At 40.3% G+C, this 19,240-nt stretch overlaps 1 protein-coding gene across 3 annotated transcripts in view; it reads right to left on the bottom strand.

Moving 5' to 3' along the window:
* Positions 1-2,048: 2,048 nt before the first annotated feature.
* LOC310869522 (ral guanine nucleotide dissociation stimulator-like 1) overlaps positions 2,049-19,240 on the bottom strand; it is a 28,667-nt gene continuing 11,475 nt past the window's right edge. Inside the window, exons 7-17 of one of the 3 annotated variants that reach the window (XM_083780301.1) lie at positions 18,624-18,727; positions 16,993-17,077; positions 13,952-14,017; positions 13,136-13,225; positions 10,022-10,054; positions 9,543-9,664; positions 8,379-8,468; positions 7,161-7,287; positions 5,743-6,078; positions 4,922-5,036; positions 2,049-4,770 (exon numbers count right to left, since the gene is read on the bottom strand). In XM_083780301.1, the coding sequence (XP_083636427.1) occupies positions 4,631-4,770; positions 4,922-5,036; positions 5,743-6,078; positions 7,161-7,287; positions 8,379-8,468; positions 9,543-9,664; positions 10,022-10,054; positions 13,136-13,225; positions 13,952-14,017; positions 16,993-17,077; positions 18,624-18,727 (1,308 nt within the window). In that variant the 3' untranslated portion in view covers positions 2,049-4,630. Of the gene's footprint in view, positions 4,771-4,921; positions 5,037-5,742; positions 6,082-7,160; positions 7,288-8,378; positions 8,469-9,542; positions 9,665-10,021; positions 10,055-13,135; positions 13,226-13,951; positions 14,018-16,992; positions 17,078-18,623; positions 18,728-19,240 lie in introns of all 3 variants that reach the window. The other 2 variants (XM_083780299.1, XM_083780300.1) reach the window with 2 other exon arrangements.

Consider the following 19,240-nt stretch of genomic DNA (forward strand, 5'->3'; position numbering starts at 1 on the left):
TGTAAACAGCACAAGGTACATTAAGGCTAAAAGGATAACACAAAAGAAGTCCTGTTGTCCATTGTGGTCCTACAGTATGTCAGGGTTATATAACTAAGTTGTTCAAGGGGGCACATTGTCAAAAACTATCTGGCTATATTTCTTCCAAAATGTTAAATGTATGTGTCACAAACATTTGTGCTTCCCTGGTCAATTTATGATGACGTTTGTGGTAATCAACACGAATTGTTGGTAAATTCAATCCACCCTTGAGTGAACATCTCAATCTCAATCTATATGAAGCCAGTAGCTATGCTAGGCTTTACGCTTACATCTGGGCTAGCCTTTTTTTTTAACAATATTTTTTAAGTTTAACCACCGACACCGTCTATAGCCGCCCTAGGCTACATATGCTTTGCGCACTTGAACACTTTGAACTGTGTTAAAAGCAACATCACACACAAGTGCCTAATTTATTCCTGACTAGTTTTTTATATAGGCGGCATGCAGGCCTATAATTCTCAAATAAAATAACAAAATGTAAATACGGTACACGCACTATTCATTTATATTGCATTTGAATGCTAAAGCAGCTAACTGTACTCACCTGGAGTTTAATTGTTTGTCATGGCGATTTTGAAGACGATATGGCAATTAAATTCTATTTCAAATGTCTGTGAGTTATTTTCACTGACAATAAACTGTACTCAACTTCCATCATGTCAGTGTCAAGTTCTTTCAAATTATTTCACTCTTTTAGTCTACCGTCTAGGCTACTTCAAATTTCCAATGCTGTCTCAACTGACAGCTGTGTTTGGACTCCATGCAGTGCTTTTCTGAAGCCTTCTGCAGTGTGAACAAACTGTCACTAGGTGTCAGTCATGTCATGCTGATCTATGAGCCAAACCGCCTTGGGGTTCTGTGTCTTGCTCAAGGACACTTGGGAGCCTGAGATTGAACAAGAAACCTTATGATTCCCAAGCAGCCAAAATACCTCTAAGCCAGTGAGCCAGTGCTGCCTCTGACACCTGAACCTCACCAGGCTAAAGGATTATCTTATCTCGTCTTAGAAATGCTGCCTAACATGATCAGACTCCATGAAAATACGTCATTTTATTATCCTTGCAACTATTCAAAACCTATTGCCATTGATTACACAAGTTTTTATTTTGTATTTATTTTTATTTTTTAGTTCACCCTTTACGTATAGGGCCTTAGTCCTACTCCTCCTCCCAGCCCAAATCACACCTTGGAAAGCATGAGTGTCTATTTCAAACAAAGTGTTCTTTGACTGGGGGGTCATATTTTGACATATTTCCCCCCCCCCCCCCCCCCCCAGAGAGGACGTATAGGGACTTAGTCCTACTCCTCCTCCCTTGGAAAGCATGAGTGTCTATCGAATACGATTATTATTATTATTAGTAGTATAGTGCCCGTGTAAAGAGCAGTCTAGTGAGTGGCACGGCTTGGGTGTGGCAAATCGTGCCTAGTACTGGGAGCTGAGGTGTGTACAGTAGCTCCACCTCAGTAATCCATCTCCCAGGGGTCTAGACTAGTTAGTGCACTTTAACAGGGATAGACTCTCACGTTCTTGGCTGATACCGACCATACAGCAAGTCTCTCTGACCTCACCTACAGTACTTTAGTATAGACTGTCCAAATAAAATGTACCTACTATATAGGATCATTAATTTATCTATCATTATTTTAATCTGTGTATTTAGATTTTCTATATTCTGTAGGCCTACTGTAGCTGTCTTTGTTGCACTGTTTTGTCCAGTTATTAGCATGGAATGTTTAATGGACCACAATGCCTGGAAACAAGCCTCTGGATTTTTGTGTCATCCATTTGGTTTTCAACTCGTAGGCTACAGCATGTACCTTAAAAATGTGTCGATAAAATATTCAATCAATAATTTCAGTGGTTAATGAATACATTTGTATTTTAACTAATTCAGGCCTATACAGTATATTGTAATACAATCTGCAGTGATTAGATTGCATTTGGTTACATTTGTGTAAACTCAGTTACAAATGGATAAATGAACACATGATTACAGTGTAACCATTGACAACAAGAGATGTTGTACATTCATCAACATATCTCTGACTCATGTTTATTGGTATGGAAGAGGATTGGTTTGTTTGTTTGGTAGTACTTAGGCTATGTCTACAAAATTAGCCCAATTCATTCAACTGCACACCCACTTCAACTTGCTACAGATGGCTTAATATAGACAGAGAGGCCACACCATAATTAGACTGTCTTAATTGTTATTTTAATATGCATTCTTTTTTTTTCTCAGACCATGACAGAAATCTGGTTCATTGTTACTAACATTGCAAATATTCATCAGAGTAGCTCAACTAAGTATGATTTGTTTCTTTTTTAAAGCTATGTACTGTAGATCAGTGTTTGAAAACAACCAAGAGAACACATAAATCAGCAAATGCACAATTCACCGATAATAAAAAGAAATCACACCCAGTGTGAAGTGAGCGGTGCCTTGGATTACGTAATAGTTACGTCACTGAAATAGACTAATAGACACAGTAACTGTGCTGTGCTGTGCTGAAATGAACACCCAAGCCGTGCTGAAATAGACACCCAAACACAAGTGGTCAAATGTTGGAGGGGCTAGTACTGCACAAAAAACACAGTGATAGTAAGTAAGACATTAAAATAGAATGCAATGCAAAAACACCTGACAATTATGAACACATTAATTTAGAGCAGCAACACAGTAAATCTATTCAGCATGCATGCATGCACGCACAACACACACACACTCTTCTCTCTCCATCATACACACGTGCGCACACACACACACACACAAACTTGTAATTTCTTTTTTTTAGGCAAAGAAAATAATAACTGATCTACAAGCTCAAAACGCTTGTAGATCAGCGAGCTCACAATGATCTACATCTACTTGTACAGTAGATCTGCTATTTTCGCACGACACCACTGCACAACAAAGTATAAAATAGAGCTTAAGCTCATTAACACAACTAACACTAGATCTTCTGTCCTGAAAAGTTATGGCCTTCACTAAAACTGAAGAAGAAGTTGTACATCCATCAACATCTCTCTGACCATGACAGGAATGCCATCGAGCCAGTCGTTGTGGCCACAGTTCCTCTATGCCTCATATTTCATCAGGCGTTTCACACGGTGATGCTGGCACGGACCGAGGACACAAAGATAGCCATCTAGAACACAGATTTCCCAAACACTGGGTCGGGAGTCGGGATCCATTTGTGGGTCGTGAACACTTTTTTTATGGGCCATGAGTAAATATCTCTAAATTATTAGTTTCCTACATTTTCTTTTGTATTATTAATACTATTAAGACTTTTAAATGCCTTCTTAAAACACACTTTTATTCTTTAGCTGTTGTAGGCCTATGTGATGTTGCACTTTGTTGTTGCACTTGCATACGTTCTTGATGTTTTTGTTTTCACCCTGTAGTGTACAGCACTTGTGGTCAATTTCCATTGTTGTAAATGTGCTCTATAAATAAAGTCTGATTTGATATTATTAATTCAAAACGTAAAAAATGCCATTTTGTCATGAATGAAAAAGATATTCAATGATTTTTCAAAGATATTTCATGAATAAATAAAAAGTTAAATGAAACAAATTCCATAAATTAGAAAACAAATCTACAATCTTATCTCACAACTGTGATCGGTTGTTGCAGTGGTTTTCAACCAGTGGTCCAGGGTCCACCAGTGGTCCTTGAGGGGGTTCCAGGTGGTCCCCAGCTAAATGGAGAGTTGTTACCAAATGGACCCATATAGATCTTTAACTCTTGAGAGCGTAAAATGATTTTACACAATCAAAAGTTTAATTATTGGTAAATATCTGAATCAGTTAATTTACAAGAAGTCTTATCCAACGACAACTAAATATTTTTAGTTTTGGGTCTGAGAGGCTAAATGTCATTAAATGGTGGTCCGTGGCTCAAATGCAGAATAAATAATGGGTTGAAAACCACTGGGTTGTTGTGAGCTTCTCTTTTGGGTGTTTTGGAACCAGCGCTCTAGATGCACATTCCCTCCTATTCGCAATGGTATACAGTCCAGGATGCTTCTTCTCTAGTGTCTATAGTAAAAATAAAAAATAAACTACCTGTGGCATTCTGTTCCATTAAGTACTTGTCTTTCCGTTACCTGCCATTTAACCCTTGGTTTTGGCTCAGGCGCCCCGGTAAACTGTCAGGTGTTTCTCAGTGTTCACATGTACAGTAAATGGGTCAATGTGTCACCCTCATGTGCTTCCATTGTGGGATGATGTCCGTAGGAGCTCATTGTCCAGGGGAAATGGGCAGGGAATGTGTTCCATTGTCACAGTTCATCAGTAGTGATTCAAATAAGATTAATTCCAAGGAGTTAAAAGCTTTTCTGGTCCAAGTATTTTCTGTTTAGTCCGTTTAAAATTTTAAATTAAAACTATGTCCCCAGATTCCTGAAGTCTTCATTTTAATCCATAAAGTGACACTGCATTATCAGCTACCGTTCTTTACTTGACATTGGGACTCTTTCGGAATCCAAAAAGTAGACAAAAACAACTACTCCAAGCCTTCATTTCCACTCAAGCGTTCAGTCCGTCTGTCTGTTCTTCGGCATTCATGCCACAAGGGAGGCGCTATTTAGTGTAGCGACCCAAACTGCACGTTGCCCTCAGCGGCATCTTCTGGCCCTTCGAGAACTTACGTAGAACAAAGTCAAAGTTGCCTGCAGTGGACATGGCATAAAATACATTGGCTTTGTCTGGTATGAGCAGCTCTGAAAAGTAAGAGTAAAAGAAAACAGAAGTTTTAGTAGAAGCCTTCTATGGTGAACACTGACATGATTCAATGATGTTTCAGTCGCACACTTTGCAGACTAACGGCTGAATAATACAAATAAAAATAAAGGTTAAACATCATTTTCCCACCTCTTCCTGGAGAGATGAGCTGTGTGAGAGTGAACTCCTGTCTGCTCATGTGTTCCAGGTGATGTTTATCCAAGGCCCTTTGAATCACCTGGGCAGTTTTGTCCTGACTGGTCAACTGTGAAGGACACGCAAAGAACCAAAGTACTTTGTTACACATAAACTAAAGGATGATGTGAAAAAATACAACACTAATAGCTAGCCCTAGGGACCGCTTGCACAGCATGTGAAAACCCATCTATAAAGCAGCCATTACTCATTATCGAGACAATTATTATTAAGTTATAACATATAGCTTACACTCTGACACTCTTTACCAGCATGTCAATTCAATCATCATGTCCTGCATCAGTTTACAAAACTCAGCCCACCAATAAATGATGATATCAATTTTCCCATTGGGTTTGTTCAGCACATTAAAATAGACTCCAATCTTTTCATTTTTATTTTTTTACAACTGTAAGAACACACCCCCACTTTTAGTCATTAGTCGACTAATTATCATAATTTGTTAATACAAAGAATATATTCCCTTGCTGGCTTTCCACACACAATGCCAACAGACCATTTTAGCGATGCGTTGTGAGCTTGTATATGAGCTATTTAATTTGTCGTATGACAAAGTATATACAGCGGTAAATTAGTATCATCACACATCACTACAGTAAAACATTACACAACTATTTATGTCAATATGACTGCTGTGAAAAAGGTCTATTGTGTTGGCTGGAGCACCCGGGCAAATCCTATCAGCTCCACACCACACGGGCAATCTCATTTCACAACGTAAGTGTCTGTGTTCATCACACCCTCGTCCAACTCACCAGGATACTCTTGTACATGTTTCCGTTGTGTGTGCCCAGGTCCACGCTGACCCGGACGATGCAGGAGTCGGCCACCTGCCGGTTATACACCGGCAGCATGGTCATGGACACGGAGCGCTTGGGGGAGGAGCACTCCGGCGGGACAAGATGGTGAACCACGACCGGAGCACAGAGGTCCGGCTGTGAGCTGGATGAAGAGCAGGAGGAAGGGGACAAGGACAAAGAGGAGCAGATAGGAGCCTCCATAGAGGAGTCCGCCGAGGAGCAGGGAGAAGACATGGAACAGGAGGACGAGCAGGAAAAGGCCTCGCAGACATTGTTACACGACAGGGAAAGCTGCTGTGGGGAGAGAGAGAGACAGAGTGAAGAGGGGGTAGGAGAGAGAGCAGGAGATGAAGATGGACAGAAAAAGTGAAATACATTAATTTCAGTGAGTTCCTGCACCCATCAGAGATTTTTATTTAACTCCGAGAGCATACAAACAACCAAATGGAGCTGTAAGGGTCATTACATTTTGTACACTCTCAGGGTTACAAACGCATAACTCGCCACTAAGGATTTACTGTGTTCATCGAGCTCCAGCCCACACCCCATTAAACCAACAGTTTAAGCACCTGCCTCAATGGACATTCCACTCTCACTCAAGTGCCCGTGCCAGTTTCAACAGCACGTCAATGAGTATCTATTGTGTCGTGATAAAACGTTCCAGCTTTCGAGGCGCGTTCAATATATTTCTCAGCTGTTCAGAATTAGGTTGACAATTATTAACTGTGATTGTGATTATTAACTATAAGAGCTATTTGGTTAATGTATGGGACAACGCGTCTCTGAACAAAGACACGCTTGATTACATACAGTATGAGAACGTGAGGCGACACATTAGCAATATTTCCATTCCTTTTTTATGGGAATTATGATGCACCACGTAGAAAACTTCTCAATATTGCAAAAAATAGAAAAAGAAGTTTGACACTCGCTTAATGTGGAAAAGCTGAGCTCGAGCAAAGGAATTATCGTGACATGTGAATGGAAACGCTTTAATTCCATGTGGAAATCCAAAAGTCTACCACTCTTCTGAGATGGAATCCCCACATGTCCAAGGGAGATATTGGACTTTAAACTGTACTTTTTGACTACCAGTAGGTGTCCTACAGGGTCTAATGTCTCAATAGAAGATAAGGGCGAGTGAGACCACATCCAACCACTGCAGATGTACTAGTTATACATTATATTAACATACGCCGGTACTCCACCATACTTACAGATGGATTGAAACAAGCATTTTATTCATTACAATAAGTTCTGGATTGCAGCCTTAAACAATAAATAACAAAATGATAATAAAATAACATGATAAATAATGATGTGGAGGCCTTGCCCAGCAGTTTTTATTTAGCTACAGACACACATGTACACACCTGCAGTCTAATGGAGCAGCCTCCATTGGACGAGAGGTCTTCCATGTCAGAACCACTGGATCCAGAAGACGACACACTGATCTGGTCCGGTAGCATCTTCTTAGAACTGTCATTCACTGTCAACAGGCTGAACACAGACACACCGGCTTTCTCATCATCATCATCATTTTTCGACCACGGTCGAGATCATGGATTCCACAATGCTACGCCAGACTTCCCGGTCCTTCATTGCCACCCCCAGTTCCTGCCTACTGAAGCACCGGTCCTTCATTGCCACACCCAGTTCCCGCCTACTGAAGCATGTGTCCCTAGCGATGACATCAGGGAATGACAGGTTTCTACCTCTGGTCCAGGCAGGACTCCAGAGAAGAAGGGAAGATATAACCTCATTGTCAGCTCTGTAGCAGTGGCCGGCAAACTGCGCTCTTCTGGATCGGACCAGTGAAAGAATACGGGGAAGGTTGCCGTATATTAGATTAGTCGATGGGAGGCTCTTCCAAGACAGATTTTGCGCTCTCATTAGAAGGCGGGTGTAAGTGCCATCCAACCGATTCTCTTGTTTCTTTGAAAGTGTCCATGTCTCGGAGCCATAGAGTAGAATCGGCTCAACGGTCGTCCTAAATATTTTTACTTTTTAACATCTTACTAAGCTGGGATGACCAGATCTTATGCATGTCATTGCAGGCTGACCAGGCCATACCCTTCCTAGTTTGAAAGTCCTTTTGGAAAGAAGATATATATGAACGAGTGTTGTTAAGTGTTTTTATAATGTGCTAGTATACAAATGACAAAAAAATAATAAATGTTTAAGCTTTGGAGCATGACCCAGTGTGCAGACTCCATTCTTCTAAGACAGTACCGGCCTCTCAATGAGCTATACAGGGTTTCTAATAAGCAAGGTACTTTCAAAGGACGAGGAACAAGATATAGTCTAGTAACACTGTGGCCTCCCTGTCCAATATTTAACTATCCGGAAATTCCAAATTAAAAGCCACACAAATCACAATGCCGTGTTCAGAGGTGAAGCCATACTAGGCACGTTGACTATATGGTGACGGTCTTCTTTTCCCAGCTAGAAATAGTGATGTGTATAAATACTTCATCTATTAGTACAAAAGTGCTTCAAACGTCTAGACTGCATGTTCACCTCTGTGTGAGTAGGAGTTACCAGGTGAGCGTGTAGTGTAGATTAGACGTGTAGATAGGTGCTGTACTTACGAAGTGAGTTTCTTTGTTAGGGTGCGATGGCTCCAGGGCCCTGGTGAACACAGGTCCACTGGAGGCTCCAGGCGAATCGACAGCTCATAACTGTCAAACGACAAAAAGAAACAAGGCTGTTAACATATCGATTCAATCCCTGCAGCCATCACACTTTGGGAACATCTGGGAACTCAGATTACACTTAACCAGCTAACCTAGTTCACATAACCTACATTTGTAAATACTGGATGTGATTAGAAAGGGCCACACCTTGTGTGAACCTGACCTAGTGTTTCACATGACACTCTGATAGATGAACCTTCTAATTGCACAACTCAGATGATTATGCAACTACTACCAGTGACTTTGGCTTTCAAAATAACACTCTGGAATATGATCCTATATGGGCCAACCAGATCGTCTTTCTTGATATAAAACAAAAACTGTGCTGAATCAACAATACCAGTTCTTGCAAGGGGGGAACTTTCTAGGCATGTCTTTATAATAAGTGGTAGCATTAAAGTTTTAAAGCTACAATCCACAACTTTCATGTGTATGTAAACCCTGGTCTCTCGCATCAGAGATCAAATATCTACTGCTCAGGCAAGAGAAAATCCCAATTTAGCCAGGGTAGATATTATGCTTATGAGCTTCAAGTTCAGGCACCAGGGTCTACATTTCTCTATGAGACAGACGGGGCAGTGTTGTGTCGCATAATTGTAGAGAGAGTGGGTGGTTCTAACCAATTAAGAACGTGAATCTCATTTTAGCTACTGTATATAGCAAATTGGTTGGCTATTCACAAATAACAGATATACAAGCTCAAGAGCTCAAGATGACTTTTTTTTCATAATATGCATTTTCTTTTAAAGCAAACGTTTTTAATTCAAATCTTTGCTTCTGGCGGTCCTTGAAACAAAATATTTTGAGATGAGAGTCTGCGACCAAATAATATTTGTGGGGGTCCTGGACATAAAAAGGTTTGAGAACCACTGACATAGAAACTGAGGATTTAGAAGACATTTTTAGAATCTGCCTCAGGTCTCAATGGGCTGCGTGCCACTGTCGTGCACCTAAAATATCCAACCTACAAGCTCACAACGCGTTATGAGCTTGTAGATCGGCTATTTCCTGTTCACAAAATCTGCATGCAACTTCAGGCTAAGCACCCTTCCACCTCACCTCTCCAGGTCAGTGAGCATCTTGTGTTCCCGCAGCCAAGCATGGATCCTGGGGTGTTGAGGCAGGTTGTACTGGGCACAGGAGGCCTGGAGCAGGGTGATCTGGGAGAGAATCTCATACTCCTGCCAAGGAGATAAATCGAACACAATTAAAGATAACGTATGCCGCAGACACACAAGAGGATAAACTGTCACTACTCTTGTAACCTGTACGGTTAGTTACATAACTCGACACGAGACGGCAAGACACTTTGAACAGTCATAAATTCACTCAAGGAGACAGAGAGAATGGCGAATGGAGAGCAAAACAAAATAAGTGTGCTTATCTCTCCCATTCTGCACTGTAAAATAATGCTCTGTATACCTAGTCAAAAATCCTGCCTAGAGACAAGAATCTACCAAGTATTTGTCAAACAACTTTTTGCACCTTGAATCTTAAAAAATATAATATGGAAGTGGGAATGAAGAGTAAATGCTTACCCTTCTCCTCTTCTCAAAGTTTATGAGCTCCCCCTGTCAAAATAATAATAAACATATGTCAAAACAATAATAGAAACTTACAGTGCTTCACGTGATTAACACTTTATCAGAGATTAATAATGACAAGAGTGACTGAGAAGAACATAACAGAATGTGATAAAAAGGAATATAAAAAACTACTTTATGCTTCTCCATTGGCTTCTGTACATACAAACGGATACAGGTCTGAAAACTTCCCTTTGAATCGCTCGACCAGACAAGGCTGCCCTCTCTCACCACTGCTCTTTGCCTTATCTATTGAGCCGCTTGCAATTGCGTTACGTGCTTCAGACACCTACACTGGTATCTTCAGAGGAGATAGAGAGCATAAAGTTTCACTTTACGCTGACGATTTATTATTATACATATCCAAACCTTCCACTTCTATTCCTAGTATCATGTCCACCTTAGAAAGTTTTGGCAGGGTTTCGGGGTATAAAGTCAATGTTTCCAAAAGCGTTTTATTTCCTATCAATACACAAGGCAATCAAACTTTTGGCTCTCACCCATTTAATGTTATAACCAGCTTTCGATATTTAGGAATCATAGTAACCAAAGCACTTAATGACTTGTTCAAGCAAAACCATACAAAACTTTTTGAACGTACTGAACAAGACTTAACGAAATGGTCGAACCTTCCTATCTCACTTGCCGGCCGAATTAATATAATTAAAATGAATGTCCTCCCTAAATATCTGTTTCTATTCCAATGTATTCCAATTTTTGTTAACAACACTTTTTTTAAGAATCTGGATAAAATTATCTCCAAGTTCATTTGGGATAAGAAACACCCCCGAATAAGGAAGGATTTTTTGCAGAGGCCTAAATCAGATGGCGGAATGGGATTACCTAACTTCAAACTCTATTACTGGGCGTGTAATTTACGTGCGCTCTCATTTTGGCTCCAAGTTCAATTGCCTACATGGGCATTTATTGAAGGTCAATGTTGTCCCCCAACATCGTTGTCAGCTTTAATCTTTTCCCCAGTGGCCTCAAGATATACTAAGTTGCCAAAGAATTCCATAGTCTGGCATTCTCTCAGAATTTGGCTCTCAATACGAAGGCATTTCGGTTGGCACCCGGGTTCTGTGCGCGCACCTCTGGTCGCTAACCATGCTTTTTTACCGTCCCTTTCTGACGCATTGTTTAAAGTGTGGCATAGAAATGGTATTCACTCCTTCAAAGATCTTTATATTGATGGGTTATTTCCGACCTTTGAACAAATACGACGCAAATTCAAGTTACCCCAATCACATTTCTTTAGATTTCTACAGATACGACATTTTTTAACACAACACACTGCTTCATTTCCAAACATACCTCCCAACTCATCAATGGAATCTATATTTCTACCTGACCCATTGCTCAAAGGAGGTGTTTCTATTATTTATAATTCTCTCTCATGTTTAGATAATAATGCCTCATTGGAGTATTTAAAAACTGCTTGGGAAAACGACTTAGGAATATCTATCACTGACGAGCAATGGTCTACATCTCAAAAGTTTGTGCACTCTTCTTCAGTATGTGCCAGGCACGGTCTTATACAGTTTAAAATATTACACAGGTTACATTTGTCAAAGGAAAAACTCAACAGAATGTTTCCAAATGTGAATCCAGCCTGCGACAGATGTGGCCAGTCGCCGGCCACCCTAGCTCATATGTTCTGGCACTGCACTAAACTAACATCATTTTGGCAAAGTATATTTAAATCACTGTCAGACATTGTTGGAAGACCTTTTGACCCGGATCCACTGACAGCAGTTCTGGGGGTCGGGGGGCCCGGGGTCAAACTGTCTACTTTCCAATATAACATGGTAAAATATGTGACTCTACTGGCTCGCAGACTGATACTGTTGAATTGGAAACAAGCACAGGTTCCCACTCACACTACACTTATGAAAGATGTTATGCACTACTTGCAATTGGAAAAGATAAAGTTTGAATTGAGAGGGAGTGAAGATAGATTTTACCAGACATGGCAACCCTTCATTGACCATTTCAATAGGTGCACGTTAACCCCTCCTACACAATAGATAACATATTAGAAAATTGGAAAGAAAAGTAAAGAAAAAAAAAGGAACTGAGTATTTTATTTTATTTTATTTATTCTCATTTAAAAAGAAATGTCTGTAATTCAGTTAATTTACAACAACGTGTTGGGAAAGTTTTGAGAGCAAGAGTGTCTGTCCTGTGGTCTTTGTTTTGTTTGTCTGTTCACATTTGTCGTTGTTTAACTGTTTTTTTTGTTTTTTCGTTTTTATCACATTTATATATCTTTTTTATTATGTATTGTATGTGGAATTTACATTATCTGTCTTTATCTTTCATTTTATATAACTCATTATTATTGTCAAAGATTGTCTTATAAGTTGTCATATACAAAAAATGCCTAATAAAAACAGTATTAAAAAAAAAAAAGGAATATAAATAAGGGCGTTTGACAAGTAGACGTGCTGGGGTAAATTACATGAGACATATATTTCTGTTTGATGAATGTGGGGCCTCTGTGTGTTTGCAATCACTTCCTCATGTGAATATCTAGCTACTGTAGCTGAGTGGGTAGAGAGGCCGCCTGGGAATTGGAAGGATTCAACCCTCGGCTTGCTATGTATCAGAGTGTGTCCATGAGCGATGTGACACGTTGTACGCTTGAAGATGGGCTTTTTATCCCAGATTCCCCACTATTTATTCTTCTTTTTAAGATTTGTTTTTGGCTTTTCTGCCTTTATTGATAGATACAAGTGAAGATTGACAGGAAATAGGGAGAGAGAGACATGCAGCAAACGTCGTCATGAACGGGACTCGAACACGCAAAGCACTGTCAGGCCAGAGCCAGCTGTAAATGTGGCATGCGGCCGGCCCTTTCCCCACTATTTTTGCGTGACACAACAGAGTATAATACGTAGCTTAAGTGGTTAATCAGATGAATCGATGTGGTCGATTATAAAAAGTCTATTCATTGATGTATACAAAAGAAATGCGATTCTCAATTATCCAAAAAGGTAATCGATAGAATAATGTCTAAGAAAACAATGGCCAGCCTTGCCGCTCTACAGCGGAGCTGACAGTATTTACCTCCAGTGTGTCTGGCAGGGCAGTGTCCAACATGGTGAGGACTGTGAGGTAGGTGCCCAGGTAGGGAACCACGGCACTGGTGCTGCTCTGCTGGAAAGAAGAGAACAAAACAAAAACAGTTGATTTACATCACCGTTACATGATTGCAGATGTAGAACACAGTAGGCTCATGTTACAGCCATGGAGAAATGTACTGTACGCATTACTAAAAAAAAAAGACCTGTCTGCTCTAATTATTACTGGCTTTTAATCCTGGTAATCCAAGGCCATTTCAAACTTGTCAGCAACAGCCCTGAGGGGGGCTAAAGATAGGTTTGGACTCCCTGCCACGTCAGACCCATTAACAACCCTGAGCGAGCAAACAGTCACTTGTGGTTTGGTTCGACAGAGTTTTGTAACATGAGAACATTTTCTTTTCACATGTGACTTATGAGAAGCCAGCATCACACTAGCCTTGTGGGAATATACTATAGAGGACAACACCAGAATCCCTTCCTTCCCGATGATTAGAAACAGTTCTTCCTTCTTTTGCACATTAATCCATTGTTGCTCTACTATAGCCCAATGCAGTGGCTCCCAACGGTGTGCCGCAAGACACATTCACACATTTAAAATAAATTGTGATCGTGAGATTGAAGATGTGTATTTGGACTATTTTAGCTATGAACACGGGAGTTGCCCATTGGTGTGATTTGGGCACAAACAGTTTTAAAACCACTGGCCTAATGCATCCTAGCTTAACATTGCCCTTGAACTAGACCTCAGTTTATGGATGCAGAGATGTAAAGTCGCTCACTCCACTGAGGTATGACTTACCGGCATCTGTTTGGAGATAGGACACCATTTGGGAGAAACGTTATCCATGGCAGGCTGGCTCCTATCCTGTGAGGAAAGATCACACGGGGGTTGGGGGCTATGTTTAGTTCAATGTTACAAGTGACTACAGGGGTGCCATCGTTACAACGAATACAACGCCAAAAGGGAATCACTGCCTTTCTCTGACAAGCACCTCAACTCAACTTCATTGCCACTATATAATCATCATTTATAATTTAATTTACATCATGACAGGTGTAAAGAAAATTATATAGAAGTGGGCGAAAGCAGTTGTCGTACAAGCTCTATCATTTGTAGTTTCAAGAAAGGGGGAAAATATAGTGTAAGAAAGAAACAGAAAAACAAGCATTGGAATTAAGAAGTTGCAATTGCAGCAATATTAAGAGTTATGTACATTGTGTGTGTGTGTGTGTGTGTGTGTGTGTGTGTGTGTGTGTGTGTGTGTGTGTGTGTGTGTGTGTGTGTGTGTGTGTGTGTGTGTGTGTGTGTGTGTGTGTGCCTTGTCCGTTCTGCTCCGGTGTGCCAGCTGATTTCACAGTTTTCTCCTTTGCTTCTTTTCTGTCAATATGTTTTTAGAGACCAGTGTCTCGTTGAGATACTAAATGCTGAAAAGCTGTATTTATTTATTTTGCCGATACTCAATACTGTGAATTCGCCTGTACAAGAGACTGTCTCAAAATGGTCTTTTTGGTTAAATAGAATAATCATAAACAAATCATTGTTTCATTTGATGGCCTTGCTGCCCAGGGCAGGCATTTAGCCGTTTTGTGCCCTCAAAAGAATTTACTACACCAAAGGCCCTAAAACGATGAAATTCTAAGCCTGCATGGAAGGATTGCAGAGTCACTCCTCATCTACTGCCACTGTCTGTAAGCTCACTTCATGCCAGAGCACTTACTTATTATCATTGCACTTCCTGCTTGTAACTATTATTTTGATTCAAATAGATGCTAGTTATGTTATTTAGTGACATCATGTAGATGCGTCGATGCCAGGTTTGACGTCTACTCGTTACCCTGTAGTTACTCTGTAGCACATACAGTACTGCATTTGTTTTCTTAGCACTAGTTCCTCAACCACTTACTCTGTTATTGTTTGACTAGAGCTAGAGCTAGAGCATTTATTCTGATCTTGCACTTTGTAGGTTGCTCTAGATAAGGACATCTGCTAAATGCTTAGATTGTAATTGGAGGAGTGACTAGATGGACTCAATAATATAATATACCTACAATAAATTGAGTATAATCTAAATTTCAATACTAAATTGGAATATGCTGAAAGTAGAGGGGTAACAGGACTCTTTTCCAGCTGTGTACAGTGAGTTTGCCTATGCACAGTGCCTCGTTTGTCCAAAGCAACACCAGGACAAGACTGAAGCATTCTGTTGTGAGTGCATGCGTTCATTCATTTGTTTGAGTGTGCGTGCGGGATACAGTTTACCCAGATAAAAGCTTCCTTTATGAATTAGGGAGTGTCTGAAAAAGACTTCAATTGTAAATAGATTAAACAAAGCTGTGAGACACTTCAAAGCATTTCCAAACCTTTGTTAGTTTGGCTTTCATGGACAAAAAGTGCAGGATCCAAGTCCATATTGACTTAGCAGTCTTTTCACTGCAACACCTCTGAAGAGAATGGCTGAAGGAACATGGGAAATTAACCCTTGCTGTGTGCTTACGGACGTCGGACTCTCACATACTATTGAACACCTGTTAAGCCATTTAACATTAACTCAAGTAAAAACCATATTAATAATTAAGTAGCCAAGTAAGTCTTTAATCTAATCTTGTATATATACTGTACATACTGATTTTCCTTCTTTTTTTGTGGTTACCAATCGGGACACATCAGCTGCATAACTGTCAATTCCAATGCCAGCTAAAGTAAGTCAAATAATGGCCGATACATCAGCCAGGCTGGGTTCTAGCTGAAAACTGGTATTCTCTTGTGAACAAGTGACTGCTCCTGGACTGTTTTTTTTTTTCAGTTCGTTTAAAAACTAACCATTATGTCCCACAGTGGTTAACATCACAGTTAAATATTGATAGATTTAATAGTCTGGCCTGTTAAATACAGTATAGAGCCTTCTGTAGAAGCAACACCACTCTGCCAACTGACATTGCCTGGTTGTGTTTATGATTTGGTTTTAATGGTTTCGTTATCAAATTGAGAGGCTCGTCTTTGCCAACACATAACAGCTGAACATTAATCATGCGACCCAAGGCTGTAAAAGGTTGGTTTATGCTAATAAATTTATATATACATTTCTATAAGCAATAAAGCACATGAACCCTGGTGTCCCTATTCTGGATTGAACATGCAGTGAAAATAGCAGAATTATAAGCACACAACACATTGCATGCTGATGCATTGTGAGCTTGTAGTCTTGTCTTGGCAACTATTGGATATTTATGTGTAGAGCAAAACAGAAGGGACCAGTGCGGAGTCAGGTCAAGCAAACATACAGTGGAGTATTTCGGTAGAAACCAGTCAACTCCATTCATCAGGTTTTATTTTTCCCTCTAAATGCTATTGAATACCCTTTATGTCTGTGTGTTGGTTAAAAAAATATTTAACCAATGAAAAGTATTAAAAGGTGCTTCTGACAAGACAAGTCTCATAAACCAACTAAATGGAAAAAGCGGCACTCCAAAATAAAAGATGCAAAACTGGCTCACATGCAATTTCTCATGTTTATTTGCGAACACCGACGCGTTTCGGCAGAGCCTTCTTCAGAGCAGACTAAAATATATATATATATATAAAGTCAAAATACCAACTTTGATTAGGCAGTATTGCTTTCTTTTAAGGTTTTCTTAATTTCCTGAAAAAAGTATATTTTTCATTTCCTGAAAGGAATTAGCTGGTTTCTGCCCGACAGCAGATACTGTATACAGGCTACATCGAGCCTAGTATAGGTGCCTGGACCGCTACGCCAGCTGCTTGGACCATATCCACTAAATGAACATGGAATTAAGACCTAACATTGTTTGCAACAAGCTGATTTTGGCTGGTCTTCTTACCTCCACCAGGATCTGTCTGTTGGAGAGAACACAGTTCTCATCAGGGAAGGTCTCCCATAGGTTGTCAAAGGTTGCCATACTCTCCCTGGAAGAACAAAAACAAAAAACACACAACCATTTATTACAGTAGCCAGCTGATCTGAACCTACCAACAGTCTTACATTCCTGGACCTAGGTCCTAGACCAATCTAATGAGGTCTCATTATGTCATAAACACACTTGTTGGTCAAGGACCATACAACTCACATGCACCTATTTGGGCCTAGACGACATGTTTACAACAGAGAAAATGAATATAGACATATTATGGTTCAATTATCCGTGACATTGTCAACTTTTATTGGCACGTTAAAGTGTTTTAGGTGCGACATAAAAGTGACATAAAATATGGGTCGCATTGAAAGTGCAACATTTGCACTTTAGTCTTACATAAAGTAGTTCATAGCCCTCATTAAAATAATGATGACGAAGAAAAACATGTGATACAAGGCAATACAGTCATAGAGCTTGGATCAAAACCAAAGGTTTGAAATGTCTGACTCAGTTGTCATCGTGTCCGACATCCGTGCACGGTTGTATTACACCACCAGTGGTCTCCTGGCCAAGAATGGGCAATACATTCCAAATGAATGAGTGAGATCATCCAATTAAGCCCGATTTAGATGCGTGTCGGAGTCACGCATCTAAAATAGCCAGTCTTCAAATAATATCACAGTTAAACGCATTGTGAGCTTGTAGACGGGCTGTTTTCGATGCGTGACACCCGCACGGAACAACAGTAATAACTAACTAAAGGTTGGCACATATGAACCCAGACATGGGTTTTAAGACCAACTCTCAAGTTCATGATTATAATACTAGACAATCAGACAATCTCCATCCTCCCTTCAGCCGTAAAACTCATGGCCAATTCTCCATTAAAGACAGAGGTTCTTTACTCTGGAATACACACACTTATTAGCAACTCCTCATATTCACTCAGTAACTTTACACTACAGGCAGATTCACAGACTATGGTCCCGGATGCGCACTCGGGACCACTTGGCAGATGTTGTGGTAGTGTGAATGCTGCGTACCGTTCCCGCGAGCGGATCACACAACCGTTCCCGCGACCACATGGAGGTAGTCTTGGGACCGGTTGAAGTGTACTCGGATACGGATGGCTGCTATGTGAAAGCATTGAATACAGTTGAAATTGTTGAAGTGTACTCGGGTGTGGAAGAATCAAGGCCAATGTGAATCATGGCCAGATGGGACAAGGCAATCGTATTCGGGAACAGTTTGAATCAAACAGACTCAGTGTGAATCTGCCCTTAAATTGAGGGCCAGCCTGATGAATCAAGGCTGTCCACTTGCTTCTACCAAATAATGTAGCCCTACTTCTGCATACATATACAGTACATACACACGCAAACACATTCAACTACACACAAGGTACTTGTCTGTTTGATTACTATGTTTAACTCATTACTTTTTTTATTGCATTACGTTTATTATTTTAGGCGAGAACCTTGAACCTTGTATACGCCCTATATGGGTTACCTTTCTCACCTGCACTTATTTCTGTCTTTTACCTTTTTGTTTTGTGGGAATAAAGGAAACCAAAACCCTAAAAACATTATGTCCCTTACCTGTTGACAGCAGCCCATGTCTTCCTCAGCCTGTGAACAGCATTGGACTGAAGGGCAGAAAGGACGGCCCTGAGAGAGGACAAGTTCTTCAGCTGCCGACATTCCTGTGAACAGCAGTGTTGGAATTCAGTACTCATTCTAGTCTAAACGCAGTGGTTGGTTACCAAATTTTTCAGGTCGAGACTCAAAAGAGAGATTCGACTTTTGCCCGGGACTATTGAAAATAGCAGATCTACAAGTACATCAGCTATATTCACTACTTAATTAATATTATTTTTATTTATGGATTTCTTAGATACGTTTGTTTTACATCTTTTGAAATGTATATAAAAAAAATAAAAAAATAAAAAGAATTGTCTCCACCAGGCATGGGGAGAGAGTATGTTTTGCACTCCGTCCAGGTGTGTGTTTGTGTACAGCTAATCTCCGGCACCGTTAACCTGGTCGATGCCAAATTTAGCTCGAGTCGTGACCCACAAATGGGTCCCGATCCACATCCACGTTCTCTTTCTTTCTTTAGAATTTGCTTCTGATCCGACTCCCATTGAATGGTTCAGGGAGTGCAATCATCAGGAGTCAGACCTTGACTTGATCAAAACACTGTTGCAACACTCGCT

This window comes from Protomyctophum parallelum (assembly GCF_964188405.1).
Source record: "Protomyctophum parallelum genome assembly, chromosome: 13".
NCBI classification, from domain to species: Eukaryota; Metazoa; Chordata; class Actinopteri; order Myctophiformes; family Myctophidae; genus Protomyctophum; species Protomyctophum parallelum.